Source organism: Mastigoproctus giganteus, chromosome 1 (assembly GCF_048544385.1).
Source record: "Mastigoproctus giganteus isolate SK-2022 chromosome 1, ASM4854438v1, whole genome shotgun sequence".
Taxonomy (NCBI): Eukaryota; Metazoa; Arthropoda; class Arachnida; order Uropygi; family Thelyphonidae; genus Mastigoproctus; species Mastigoproctus giganteus.
In genome coordinates this window covers 67,379,366-67,392,124 of record NC_143575.1, presented here as the reverse complement: position 1 = coordinate 67,392,124, position 12,759 = coordinate 67,379,366, and the positions used below count along the sequence as shown (strand labels likewise).

At 36.0% G+C, this 12,759-nt stretch overlaps 1 protein-coding gene across 1 annotated transcript in view; it reads right to left on the bottom strand.

Annotated features, from left to right (window-relative positions):
• Nucleotides 1-12,759, bottom strand: part of Hibch (3-hydroxyisobutyryl-CoA hydrolase) — a 366,114-nt gene that overhangs the window by 316,366 nt on the left and 36,989 nt on the right. Inside the window, exon 2 of the mRNA XM_090380451.1 lies at nucleotides 9,399-9,438. Within this exon, the coding sequence (XP_090236577.1) occupies nucleotides 9,399-9,438 (40 nt within the window). The remainder of the gene's footprint in view (nucleotides 1-9,398; nucleotides 9,439-12,759) is intronic.

Here is a 12,759-nt window from a genome sequence, read left to right as displayed (position 1 = left end):
ACGCAATTAAAAGAATCTAACGAAAATATTCAAAACGATTTTCCTTCCTGAAGCTGACAACGCTTTTCGACCGTATGTCGTGATCACAGGAATGAAAATTACCGAATCGGGTTAAACCTGATACTTAAATAGAGATTATTTGTCTTCGCGCTTTTTAGAAAAGAAATATGGTAACTTTGGGCCGAGTACCTTAGTGTAGATTTAATGTAATTTTGTACCAAGTCATTCAAAAAATATCCCATAGTTGTGTGTATCGATTGTTTACTGCTGGAGAGACAGGAAGTGAATGAAATAGTCAATAAGAGTTTAAAAATTAATTAGATAGTATGAATCAGAGCTGTACTACTCAATATGTTCTATGTTGATAATAATATTAGTAAAATAATAAGAGGAGTTTACCTCAATATAGTGCATAGAACACTTCCGTATGATACCCTCCAGAAATTAAAACGGAAAAAACGAAAAAATCGACAACTTACCGGTACATTAGAGTAAAATATAAATAATTAAATAATCAATTTAACACAATTCAAATCAATTTAAAACAATTAAAAATCAAATTAACGCAATTAAAAGAATCTAACGAAAATATTCAAAACGATTTTCCTTCCTGAAGCTGACAACGCTTTTTGACCGTATGTCGTGATCACTGGAATGAAAATTACCGAATCGGGTTAAACCTGATACTTAAATAGAGATTATTTGTCTTCGCGCAGGACACTTTAGAGAAAGTTAGGTGTGTAAAACTAAAGGAATAAGCATAGCAGGAGATCAGGTTCAATTCATATGTTTTGCAGATGATATAGCTGCGGAAAACACTAGCGGAAAACAAAGATTTGAAAAACACAACAGAAGTAATGGAAGGAGTTTTCTTAGATTGTAGGTCAAAATTAACACAGAAAAGATAAAAATAATGATTGCAAGAAAAGAAAAACAGACAAGGTAGAAATAGATGAGAAAATTGAACAAGTAAGTTCATTTATATATCTGGGAAGCAACATACAAGAGGATGGCAAAAGCCATCCTCTTGTATGTCGGGAAAAAAAATGTTTATTGCAAGCAAGGTGAACAAAGAAAAGACAAAGAGATTTGTGAAAACTTATAAATAGAATATACTGCTGTATGGATGTGAAACATGGTCAATAACAGCAAAAAAAATGGGGAAGTATTTGAGATGTTTTGCTGGAGAACCTTGATGAAAATCAACTGGAGATACAAAAAGACGAATGAGGAGGTCCTCAGAGTAGCTGTGGAATAAAGAACAATCAAGAAAATCATAATAAAGAGGAAGATGCGGTTCCTAGGACAACTCTAGAGACACAATGATTGGATGGTGAACATACTAGAAGGACAGCTTGAAGGGAAAAGAAGCAGAGGACGACCAAGAATCACACCACTTGATGATGTGCTCCAACTCTCAAGAATGAACTACAGTGAGACAAAACAAAATGTCCAAATCTGGGATGAGTGGAGAAAAAAAGATCTCTATGGCGACAGGGCTTGGCCCTTAGAATGATGATGTTGATGCTACTTTTCAAGCATACAAATTTATAAAACTTAAGTCACCTGTGCAATTTTTCAGTTAATAATGTTTAACCCTCTTTTTAGTATGCATCACTTCATGAATTCTTGTTGGTAGGGATTCAACTAGACTCTGAAATAGTTAAAATCAATATTAGGCAATTATGAAAACAACCGAGTCAATAATTCATTCAGGTTCGTGTTTTCACTTTCTTTTCAAGATAACCATCCCATATGTTCTCTATATGATTTAAATCTGGTCTAAATTCCCTCATTCCAGTTTAAAACAGTAAAGACCTATGAGCTGGACAGTATTAATACAGGCATACAAGAGAACCAAACTCGCCAGTGTCCCTCAAGTGTTCAGTGAAAAGAAAAACCTGATTATCCATAATACTTGTATAATCAGCCTCATTCATTCTGGTTGGTACTTCAAGTAGAGGAGCCATTTCATAATAGTTAACACATCCCAAAAGCATCTATGACCCACCACCAGCTTGTAAGACACCTTGTACACAGTCTGGATGAAATGTCACACAGCTTCTCCTGTGAACCCATTGCCATGCACCATTAGAGTACAAACAAAATTTAGATTTCTCAGACCAAATCACATCTTTCCAATCAACAACAGACAAGCTTTTATGCCTTTTTACTCATATTAGCCAGACTTTTTTTAAGTGCCGCTATTAATACTGCACTGTTTTGGGGAAGCCTAATCCAGGTAACTGTTATGAAAGTCTCTTTGAAGTGTTTTTTTTTTTTTTTAATAAAAACCCCAAACTCAAAAGGTCTTAGAATGTAGTACTTAGTACTGTGCATGGGTTGAAAGTTGAGAAGACAGATGAAGGTATTTGGTCAGACTGGAATTTCTGTAGATTGTAATTTTCAGGAAACATATGTGAGAGGAAAGTTTGTTCCAGAAAACAGAAATTAAAGCGATAAATGAAGAAGAAAAGTTGATTCTGCGAGTTTAAAGCTGGACAGTAAATGGACGGTGATAGTTGTGGCATACGTTAGGACTGATCCGGAAGAGAGAGAGAGAGAGAGAGAATAACAGAAGCCAATTCAGAAAATGAGTACCCATGGAAATATCCATAGAAAAAGCATGCAGCAAAAATAGAATGTATCCAAGATAGGGAGTTGAGAGACTTTGTAAGATGTTAATGAACCTGACTGCCTTCTTCTGAATGGAGTCTAGAAGCCTGAGAGAGAATTTGAGGGCACCACCCCAGATGTGAGAACAACACTCCATGGTAGGGTGGATTTGAGATTTGCACTGAGAGAGAGAGAGTTTAGAAGAAAATAAATGAGAATGAAAGAGAAGACCAAATTTTTCAGATGCAAGGGAAGCAATATTTGTGATATGTTTATGGCAAGAAAGATTAGAAGGTCTGAGTAATTCCTAACAGAGAAGTGATATTGTCTAGAAATCTTAGTATCACTGAATAAAAGCACAGGAGCAGAATTTTGCAAGATATAAAATGAGACTGAGTTTTAGGACTGAAATAAGCTAAGTTAATGTTGCCCTATTGGAGAATTACTTAGACATCAGAATTCAAGCGATTGGGGGTTGACATGCAAGAAGTTGAAGCTGTGTGTACAAGGAAAGGTTTCTCAAATTGGAAGGTTAAATGTAATATGCCATCATCGGCAAAACTACAGATAGAATTTCCAATCAGTGGAAGAAGGTCATTGATATAGAAGAGGAAAAGAGTGAGAAAGAAAGAACTGCACCTTTGAAAACACCACGATCAGTGGGGAAGTTAGAAGACAGAAAGCAATTCACTTGCAGCAGGAAGGCAGAAAGAAAACTAGACTCCTAATTGCAAAAGGTTGGCAAACCATAAGATGGAAGCTTATTAAGATGACCTTTACACCAGACACAATCAAAAGCCTTTGAAATGTCAAAAAACAACTGCTTGAGATTCACGAATATGTTCACAGATGGATAAAATAAGCCAATATATCACTAGTGGATCACTGACAGAATATATACTGGCAAACATGAATCGGATAGAAGGTTTTGAGATAGTTTAGAAGTTGACAGTTAATGGATTTCTCCATTCCTCTGATAAGAATAGAGGTAAATGCAATGGAAGATAACTGGGGACAAGACTGCAAAGTGTGCGAAAGAATGACTTTTTTTTTGGAAAGTTTTGCCGCTGTTTTGATTAATTAACATGTTAAATTATGTCTAATAAATAGTTTAATAGTCTTAGTCATTTTCATTGCTTATTTTTAAATTTAGCTAGAGATTTTGTAAGTTATGACTTATCTTCATAGAGCTCTTGTATTGGTATTTTGGCACAGATATCATAGCTAGTGACTAGTAGTGCAGTGGAATTGTAAGGTTTTAAATGTGATACACAAGTAGCCTTAAGTACCTAGGAAGTGTATTAACAAAGAATGGCAGCCTAGATATGGAAATAACAAGGAGAATAGCAGCTAGTCAGAGTTTATTCTGTAATGATAACAGCCTGTTAATGGCTAGAAAAGTTCCAATGAAGTATAAAAAGCTGATAAATAAGGCATACTTTGTCCCTATTTTGGGCTATGCTGCTGAGACATGCTGGATGAATAAAAAGGATACCAGCAGAATCTGAGCAAAGGAAATGAATTTGTTAAGGACTATGATAGCTAAAATTAGAAGAGACAAAATTAGAAATATTGACATTAGAATGAACTTAGAAACAGAAAGTTTGAGGGAGAAGATGATTGCATCACATTTGCGATGGTTTGGACACACGAAGAGATGAACTCGAACAGAATAACAAGAATGTTTGATATGAAAATAGAAAAGAAGAGGTCGAGGGGAAAACCCCGGAAAAGATTGAGGGATCAAATTAGGGAGGATGTGGAAACAAAGGGAAATTAATGGGAGATGATGACAGAAAATAAGATTTGGGAAGATAGAAAAAAGATGGAAGGCCTTGAATCATCTAACCCAACCCTAGATTGGAAAAGCGAGGAAGATACAGATACAGAAATAGTTTGAATGTTGTAATCACATAGCTTATCATATATTTTTTGTTTTTAGCTAAGGAATTTTACTTTTAGCAAGGAAATAGCTAATTTGAAACTCTGAAAACTTAACAGTATAGCATAACATATAACTTGAACTTGATAGTGTGATACATATCATTGTCTTTAGAAATCTATTAGCTTGGTGTGGTATTGTCAATTAATTACAGTATTTAAACTGATTAATTTTCATTGATAACCAATTAATTTGTATTTAAATGGAAATCATACCTCAGACTGGAGCAGCAAAGCAATGGGCACAAAGTAGAGGAAGTGCTGTGGCTTGGGGAAGAACCAAGCAATTCACCTGCAAATCAAGCCTAATGAAATGTGCAACCTGTGCAATGTTTACAAATCAATTTTTGGTACAGGATATGGTACACCAATGCAGAAAATGCCAAACTCACACTTGTGCACTAGGCAACACAGCAGCAATCCCAAATGCAGAATGTGCTGGTCCCACATTCTTAGTCCCTCATAGTTATTGTCGGCAACTCTATTTTCAGGAAATGTAAAATATATTGTGCAAGGCAGATAGGCAGAATAGGACCAGGGTATTTCAGCCAGGGGCAAAAGTAGATGATGTTGTAGAGCAGATATCTTTTAAGAGCACAAACGCTATACACACTGCGTACACATTGGCACTAATGACATTAAGAGTAGCAGATCTGATGATTAACAAGTACAGGGCACTGTTGGGAAAAAGTTGCAAATGAGGATTGAATTTAAAAGTCAAAGTGTGTGCAATTCTGCCCACACACACACACACACACACACACACACACACACACACACACACACACACACACACACACACACAATAGGAGAGAGTACATGTTGGGAGTCTTGTCGACCAATTCAGCCCTGGAGAGAATGTGCAAGGGTAGTGGGTTAGAAATTTTCTCAGCGTAGTCTATGCTTGTTAACAGGAGAATGTGTTTCTACAGGAATGGGATACACTTACATAGAAGATGCAAGATTATTTGCTGATGCTATCGAGGCAATGATATGGGGGTTGGAAAACTGTTAGCTTGTGGGGGCGGATACACAGACTAATAGATTATCTAGAGCTGCATTCAGAGGTGAAAGTGATTCTTGCACTGCTACTACTGGTACATCCAGCAGCCTGGAAAGCAAGGTGTCAGGAATTTCAAGTCTACTGTGGGTCATCACAGAACAAGTAAATACATGGGCTGTATTAGGATAACTAAGAGTAAGAACAGGTGCATATATACTTCGATAATAATGCAACGTTAAGAGCATTGTAAATAAATTTGATGAATTTGAAGTACTGATTAAGTGATCAAATGCAGACATTATGTATATACCATAGATGTGGTGTCACTGAAACATGAGGTATGAAAAATCTCAGTATGAGCAGTACAATGTATACAGGGAGGACATAGTGTATAGTGTTACAGATCTTGTGGACACGGGGATTTTCCCCAACTCCACAGTGATGTTTTGTGATGCAACACAGTCTGTAAAGGTCAGAAAAATGAAGAAAATAGTGTATTGTTTGTCTGTTGTTCATCTGGCCTGTTTGCCACTAGGCCCTTGGAAACAAGGTCCCACTATTGTCTATACTTTACCATGTGAAGGTGGGCCAATTATTAGGATTGCATAAGTCCCTGGTGGGAGAACCTTGGCAATGACTAGGCTTGGAAGGAAGGGCCAAAAAAAAAAAAGAAAATAAGAAAAAAGAAAAAAAAAAAAATTGGTACAAACGTTTAGGGGAGGTAGGTAACATCTAAAGGAATGTGAATTGCATAGGAACCCATAACATGAAATGTCACGGGGAAAGTAGTAGAAGAGGCACAAGAAGCAGAAATGACACAAGACAGTAATTAGTGGCAAACATTTATTTGACATAATATTAACAATGGAGTACGAGATGGATGCATTTCATGATGTTACAACAGATGCTTGAAGGTTCCACCATGAGACGCGATGCATGCATGACACCGACGCAGCATGGATTGGCGGACACGGTTGAACACACCTGGAATTTCTTTTACAGTGGCAGCAGCGCAGAGGAGTCTCGCCACGAGATTCATTTCCGTCTCCACAGGCGATTCATACACAATAGATTTGAGGGCCCTCCCACAGAAAGAAATCAAGGCTCGATAAATCAGCTGAGTGTGGGGGCCACGCAATGAGTCCACCATGGCCAATTCATCGATGCCCAAAATGCCTGTTCAAATGGTCACGAACACACCTTCCATAATGGGCAGGCGCCCCAACATGTTGAAACCAAATGTTGCGTCTAACATTTGCTGGAACATCGTCAAGTAACCCTGGTAGAACTTGTTCAAGAAAGATCCGATATTTAGCGGAGTTCATGCGGGATGGTAACAGGTATGGGCCGACTAAGCAGTCACCGACCATACCTGCCCACACATTTATTGCGAAGCGATGTTGTGCCGCATGGAGGCGCACACCGTGTGGGTTGTCGTGAGCACACACATGAGCATTGTGCTGATTGAATAAGCCTTCCTGAGTGAAATAAGCCTCATTCGTGAACAAAACATAAGCTGGAAAATTCAAGTCTTGAACACTTTCTTGGAGAAACCACTGCACAAAAGCCACACGTGCAGGATGATCTTAGGGGAGCAGTAACTGAACCCTTTGGAGATGAAAGGGATGTAAGGAATCGTGGTGCCAGACACGCTGTACACTGCAACAAGACACTCCTAAGGCAGAGGCAACGGCATGTGTGCTGGTAGTAGGATTATTCTGGACGGCATTCAACACACTTTCTTCCATTGCGGGAGTTCGCATCGAACGTGGTCTACCCGCACTACTCCTGTTACCTCTAAATGACCCATAATCGCACAAATTTTGATGCACACGCGCAAACAAATGGTGGTCCGGTACATGTCTGTCTTGGAAGCATTCTCCATAAATTCGTTGAGTGGCTCGTCCATTGCCCTCTGCTAATCCATACACTAGGTGCATTTCTGCCAGCTCACAGTTCGTATATCGATGCATGCTCTTCGTGCGGCGACTACTGCTTGAATGAGTAAACCAGAAATTTTCCCTCTCGCTAATTGATGAACAGCACCGTGTACCAACTTACGGTGACGTTTCCGGTTATGGGTTCCTATGCGAATCACATACCTTTAGATGTTACCTCCCCCCCTAAACGTTTGTACCAATATTTTTGAGACACCCTGTATGTATGTATATATATATATATATATATATATAATATATAATATTAAAAAATATGTTATATGACAGTTATTATAATAATATAATTATAAACAAAGTTACAATTCATAATACAACTTATATATACTTATATAATAATTTTATTCTTTATATAGAGGTACTAAATAAACATGAATTATAGATCACCACAAAATTAAAAAGATACTGTATGCCTTTTTATAATGAAATAAATATAAAAATTTTAAAAAAATAAATAAGCTTAAGTAATTTAAATCCAAATTAGGTGGCACCCATGGAATGTTATTGTGACACCCAGGGGAACACAGCACCCTAGAGGGTACTCCGGTTGGAAACCACTGCTATTAATCATGGAATGGGTGAATATATTTTTATTTTATTATTATTATATATATAAGTTAGTAGTCGTGAAGGGCAATGTGCTAACATTACGGTACTAGTAATGCTAGTTATGGAGAACAAAGGGCGAACGGAACTGAAATCGCTATCATGGTGAACAAAGAAGGGAACTAAGATAAAGGAGAAGTAATAAGGAATAATAAGAATAACTTAGCAGCATTCACCAGACAGGGGTCCAGTTAAACTGATCAGATAGTGTAGTGTACAGTCAAGTAACAGATCGGCCTGAAGGTTTTGGGCCTGAATTATACAGTGTCACATACAGTTTGAAGGTTCAAGGTGCCTGGGGGTGGGGAGGTGAAATTTGTATTTTGTCTATGGTTCTGCCTTTTTGTTTCAAATATATTTTGGGCATACCGCATGAGAGATTTATAGTATTCCTCTTCAGTAATAAAAAGGTGTTCTTAATCTGCAGGCAGCAAGTCAATCCTTGAGATAAGTGGGCTTCGGGGGTTGTCATAGATTGGACACTTGTATGCTTCATCGGTGTTTGTAAACCTTGCATTTTCAAAATTTTTTTTTTTTTTTTTGGTTATGTTCTTTTCCAGTGCCGATAGGTAAACATGTTTATTCTTCCACAAGGTTGATACCATTGAAGAGGACAAAGAAAACTTTTTACACATGTCAGCATTTTTGCACCAAGTTCTAACTCACAAATAATTTCAACTTTTTCGCAAACAGAGAGAGAGACTTTCTTTTGTTAGTAGACATGTTTCCGAAGAATGGATTCAAGTCTAACTGATTTTATTTTAAAATGTCAGTAAAGTGATCTGTATATACAATTACTGTTTCCAAAATTCTTAGAAGTCCCAAAATAAATTTATGGTTTAGTGAATAAAAGACAATCTGTAAATAGGGTAATATAACCATAGAAATTACAAGCGAAATGCCAATGCACTATTGTATAGCCCTCGGCCCGGAAAGAACAAGGTTAGGTCATAAACCAGCCCCTAATCTGATGTGGGTGGTCAAATAAGTGAAGTCGCCCCTTTTGTTTTTGTCTATTCCCAGAATTGGGTTTTTTCAACTACCCGAGCAATTAAGAATGTTTGTATAGTTACCAAAATTTGTATGGCGTATCCGTGTAATATGCTTGTTATAACGGTGAGTGATTGTATGGGAATATGAGTAAATTAAAATCATTATGGCTTTTTGCTCATTACAGCCGTGATCTTGTTATATTTCCGCACTCGTTATAACCAAGTTCGACTGTGTGTGTGTGTGTTCTTTTTTTTTTTTTTTTTTGTTCATTTCAAAATACTCACCCTAGTAGCACAATTAAGGATTCTCAGATGATAATTTGATCTGTAAACAAAAGTGTCTAATTAGCAAATTTCATAATTTACAGCATAAATAATGATATTTATCATTGATAACATTTATAATATTTTTATCTATTTCAATTTTTGATAATATTTATCTGTTTAAATGTTTCATAACAATTAACTATTTAAATTTTTGTTTCACAGTCAAAAATCAAACATGTTTATTCACCAACAAATAGCAATAACTGCAAATAATTCTAATTCTTTTTAGATCTGAACAGTTTCTGGCTAGCATCTATAGTCATGCCATGAGAATGAACTCAAGGTCATCAGTACATGTGATAAAATGATAAGGTCAACACATAACATGTTACAAAAACACCCAATCTTGACTAATTTCATGCTGCTAAACACGAAAATTACATTAAAATTTGTCAATTGCCTCTTGTTTTCAAATTACAGTTGGGGTCTCATATTAGAAAATTACTCTATATTATCAACTACTCTACTATCAATTGCTCTCAGCAAAACGCATGGCAACACTGCAGTTTCAATACCACAATGCTCTTATCACATGATAATCTGTTATCACCTCAAATGCTTCAACTCTGTTGCAGTAATCCTCGAATATGGCTAGGTACTGGGTCATTTTTTCTCAGTTAATGGTTGTTCACTATGAGATTCCTACTTTTTGCACAGTATTTGTGTCGTGTAAGATTAACATGCCCCGTCAGGATGACTTCTGCTACGTATGTGGAGAAGTCATGTTAGCTTCAAGAAAGCATCCCTTAACTTGAGCCATAAAAAAAGCCTACTTCTTGTACTTTGGGTATAAATTAGGGGACCAGGACAAGAACTGGGCTCCACCCATATGCTGCACTACCTGTTTATCAAAACTCAATGCGTAAGTGAATTGAAAGGGATGTTTTATGCCTTTTGCAGTGCACATGATATGGAGGAGCCAACAAATAATGTCACAGACAGTTACTGTGTAGTGCCACCTATTAGAAAAGGGATGACAATAAAGAAAAAGTAGACAGTTACAAACGCAAATATACCATCTGCAATTCGTCCCGTGCCTCATGGTGAAGTACTACCTATTCCTGATGAAGATGAAGACACTGATGAACATCAACTTGATATACATGAAGTACAGCAGCTGTCTATGTCAAGGGATCTACCATTTTATCCAAACCTTTACCTTTCTGAACTGCATAAGATCACAGAAAGTGAGCTTAATGACCTCATCAGGGATCTCGAACTGCCAAAGAATAAAGCAGAGCTTTTGGCCTCGAGGCTACAACAGTGGAACCTTCTAGATCAGTGGGGTCCAACCCTTTTCTATACAGGGGCCATATTCAAAGTTTGATTTGTTTCGCATGCCACACTGAGTGATTCTCAAGAAAAATTAGGGTGTTACATTCCTATGCCTTGTTACATGTAAAAGGAAGTTTCTATTTTCATGTTACCATTTTTATTTTCAGGCTATATATAAGAAATGCAAATTCCCAACATTTTTATGCGCAACAAATCTATGTCAGTCATTTATTTTTTATATTTTATTAAAATTATAAAAATATGACTTACAAAAGTTTTTAATAAAATATTTTACTTTTTTTTTTAATACCTTACTTTTGCTTTTATATGCTCGCTTTAGAAAATTTGAAACCTGCAAAGGATCACTGCTTTTCAATATTAAAGTGAATAAATAAATATAACAACACACCTAAAATCAAAAATATTCGGAAATTTTATTAAGTACAACACACAATACACTGAAGAAAACTTAATGTTTAATGAGATGATTGAGGCTAGATATTTTTAGATAACTGTTCGAAATTTGGTTGAAAATTTGTGATGCCAATTCTCAATACAGAATGAAGATGCTCATCTGTTATTCTGTTTATATGATATTTAAAATATTTATGATTTCATGCATGAAAAAATTTGCTCACAAACATATGTTGATCCAAACAAAGTAGCCATTTTCATGGCATTTTCTTTTATTAGCAGAAAATCTTCAGTGGAAGAGCCTTGTAGAATTCAAGTAGTTTATTTTCGCAGTCCATATACTTATTTTTGAACAATGTTTTGGCTTGAAGATCAATAATTTCAAGCTGCAAGCTGGAATTGTAGTTTTCAGCCAAAGAAATAAATGTATTCTCAAACAAGCTTATGTCTTTTTTGGGATCTTATATCAGCAAAGTGATTTTCAAACTCGTCAAAAAGTAATTTTAATAATGAGAGGCAACGATTCTTTGGAAATGTGTGTTTCTTTTTTAGCTTGGTACAACATTCAAAGTGAACTAAATTGTCTCGCTCAATTTGGGATTCAAATAATAACAACTTATTCTGAAATGATTTGATGTCACCATACAAATCAGAGACCAATTTTCCTTTCCCTTGTAGTTTTAAATTAAGAGCATTTAAATGACTGTAAAGAATTGCAAGATCAAACAGCCACTCCATATTTGATAGTTGTTTTATTGGTTTTCATTTTTCTGTCATAAAAATATCGATTTCTTGGCGCAGTTTAAAGAAACGATATAACGCTTTGCCACGACTAAGCCATCTCACTGAACTATGTAAAATTACATCTTCGTATTCAGCTTCAATTTCTGAAAGAAACTGTTGAAACATACAGTGATTAAGGCCATATGATCTTATAAAATTTACAGCTGAAATAACCACATTCATAACATGTTGGAGGTCCAATACTTTCCCACAGAGAACTTCTTGACACACAATGCAGTGAATTCCAATCGGAGGTTCAGCTCTGATATCTATCATTTTATTGGTTATTCTATCCATAAGCCCAATGTTTTTACCTGTCATATTTTTTGCACCATCAATTATGACTCCTGCCAGATTTTTAATATTTAATTCTAACTTTTCAATAGATTGGCAAAAATTTAAAAGATTTTCACCTGTAGTTGTTCCGTGCATACTCTGTAGATCAGCTAAATCTTCAACTGGTACAAAATTAACATTAATTCCACGTATGAAGATAAGGAGTTGGGTTGGGTTGTGTCATTTACATCAGTACTGTCATCCAGTGCCACACTAAAATATTTCATGTTTTATGGTTTCCAAAAGTTATTCGAACAAATTCTTTTCAATATCTTCTACTCTTCGCATAATTGTTTGTTGAGACAAACTAATGTCTTGTATCACTGTTCGTTTCTCTGGACAAATTTCTTCCACAACTTTTAACAAACACTATTTAACATATTCACCATCACTGAACGGTTTACTTTCAAAACCGATCAAATGTGCAACTTGATAACTGGTTACAACAGATAAATTTTTTGACTGATACATTTTCAATGTGTTTTGTTATTTTCTTAATTCGTTTTGCAAC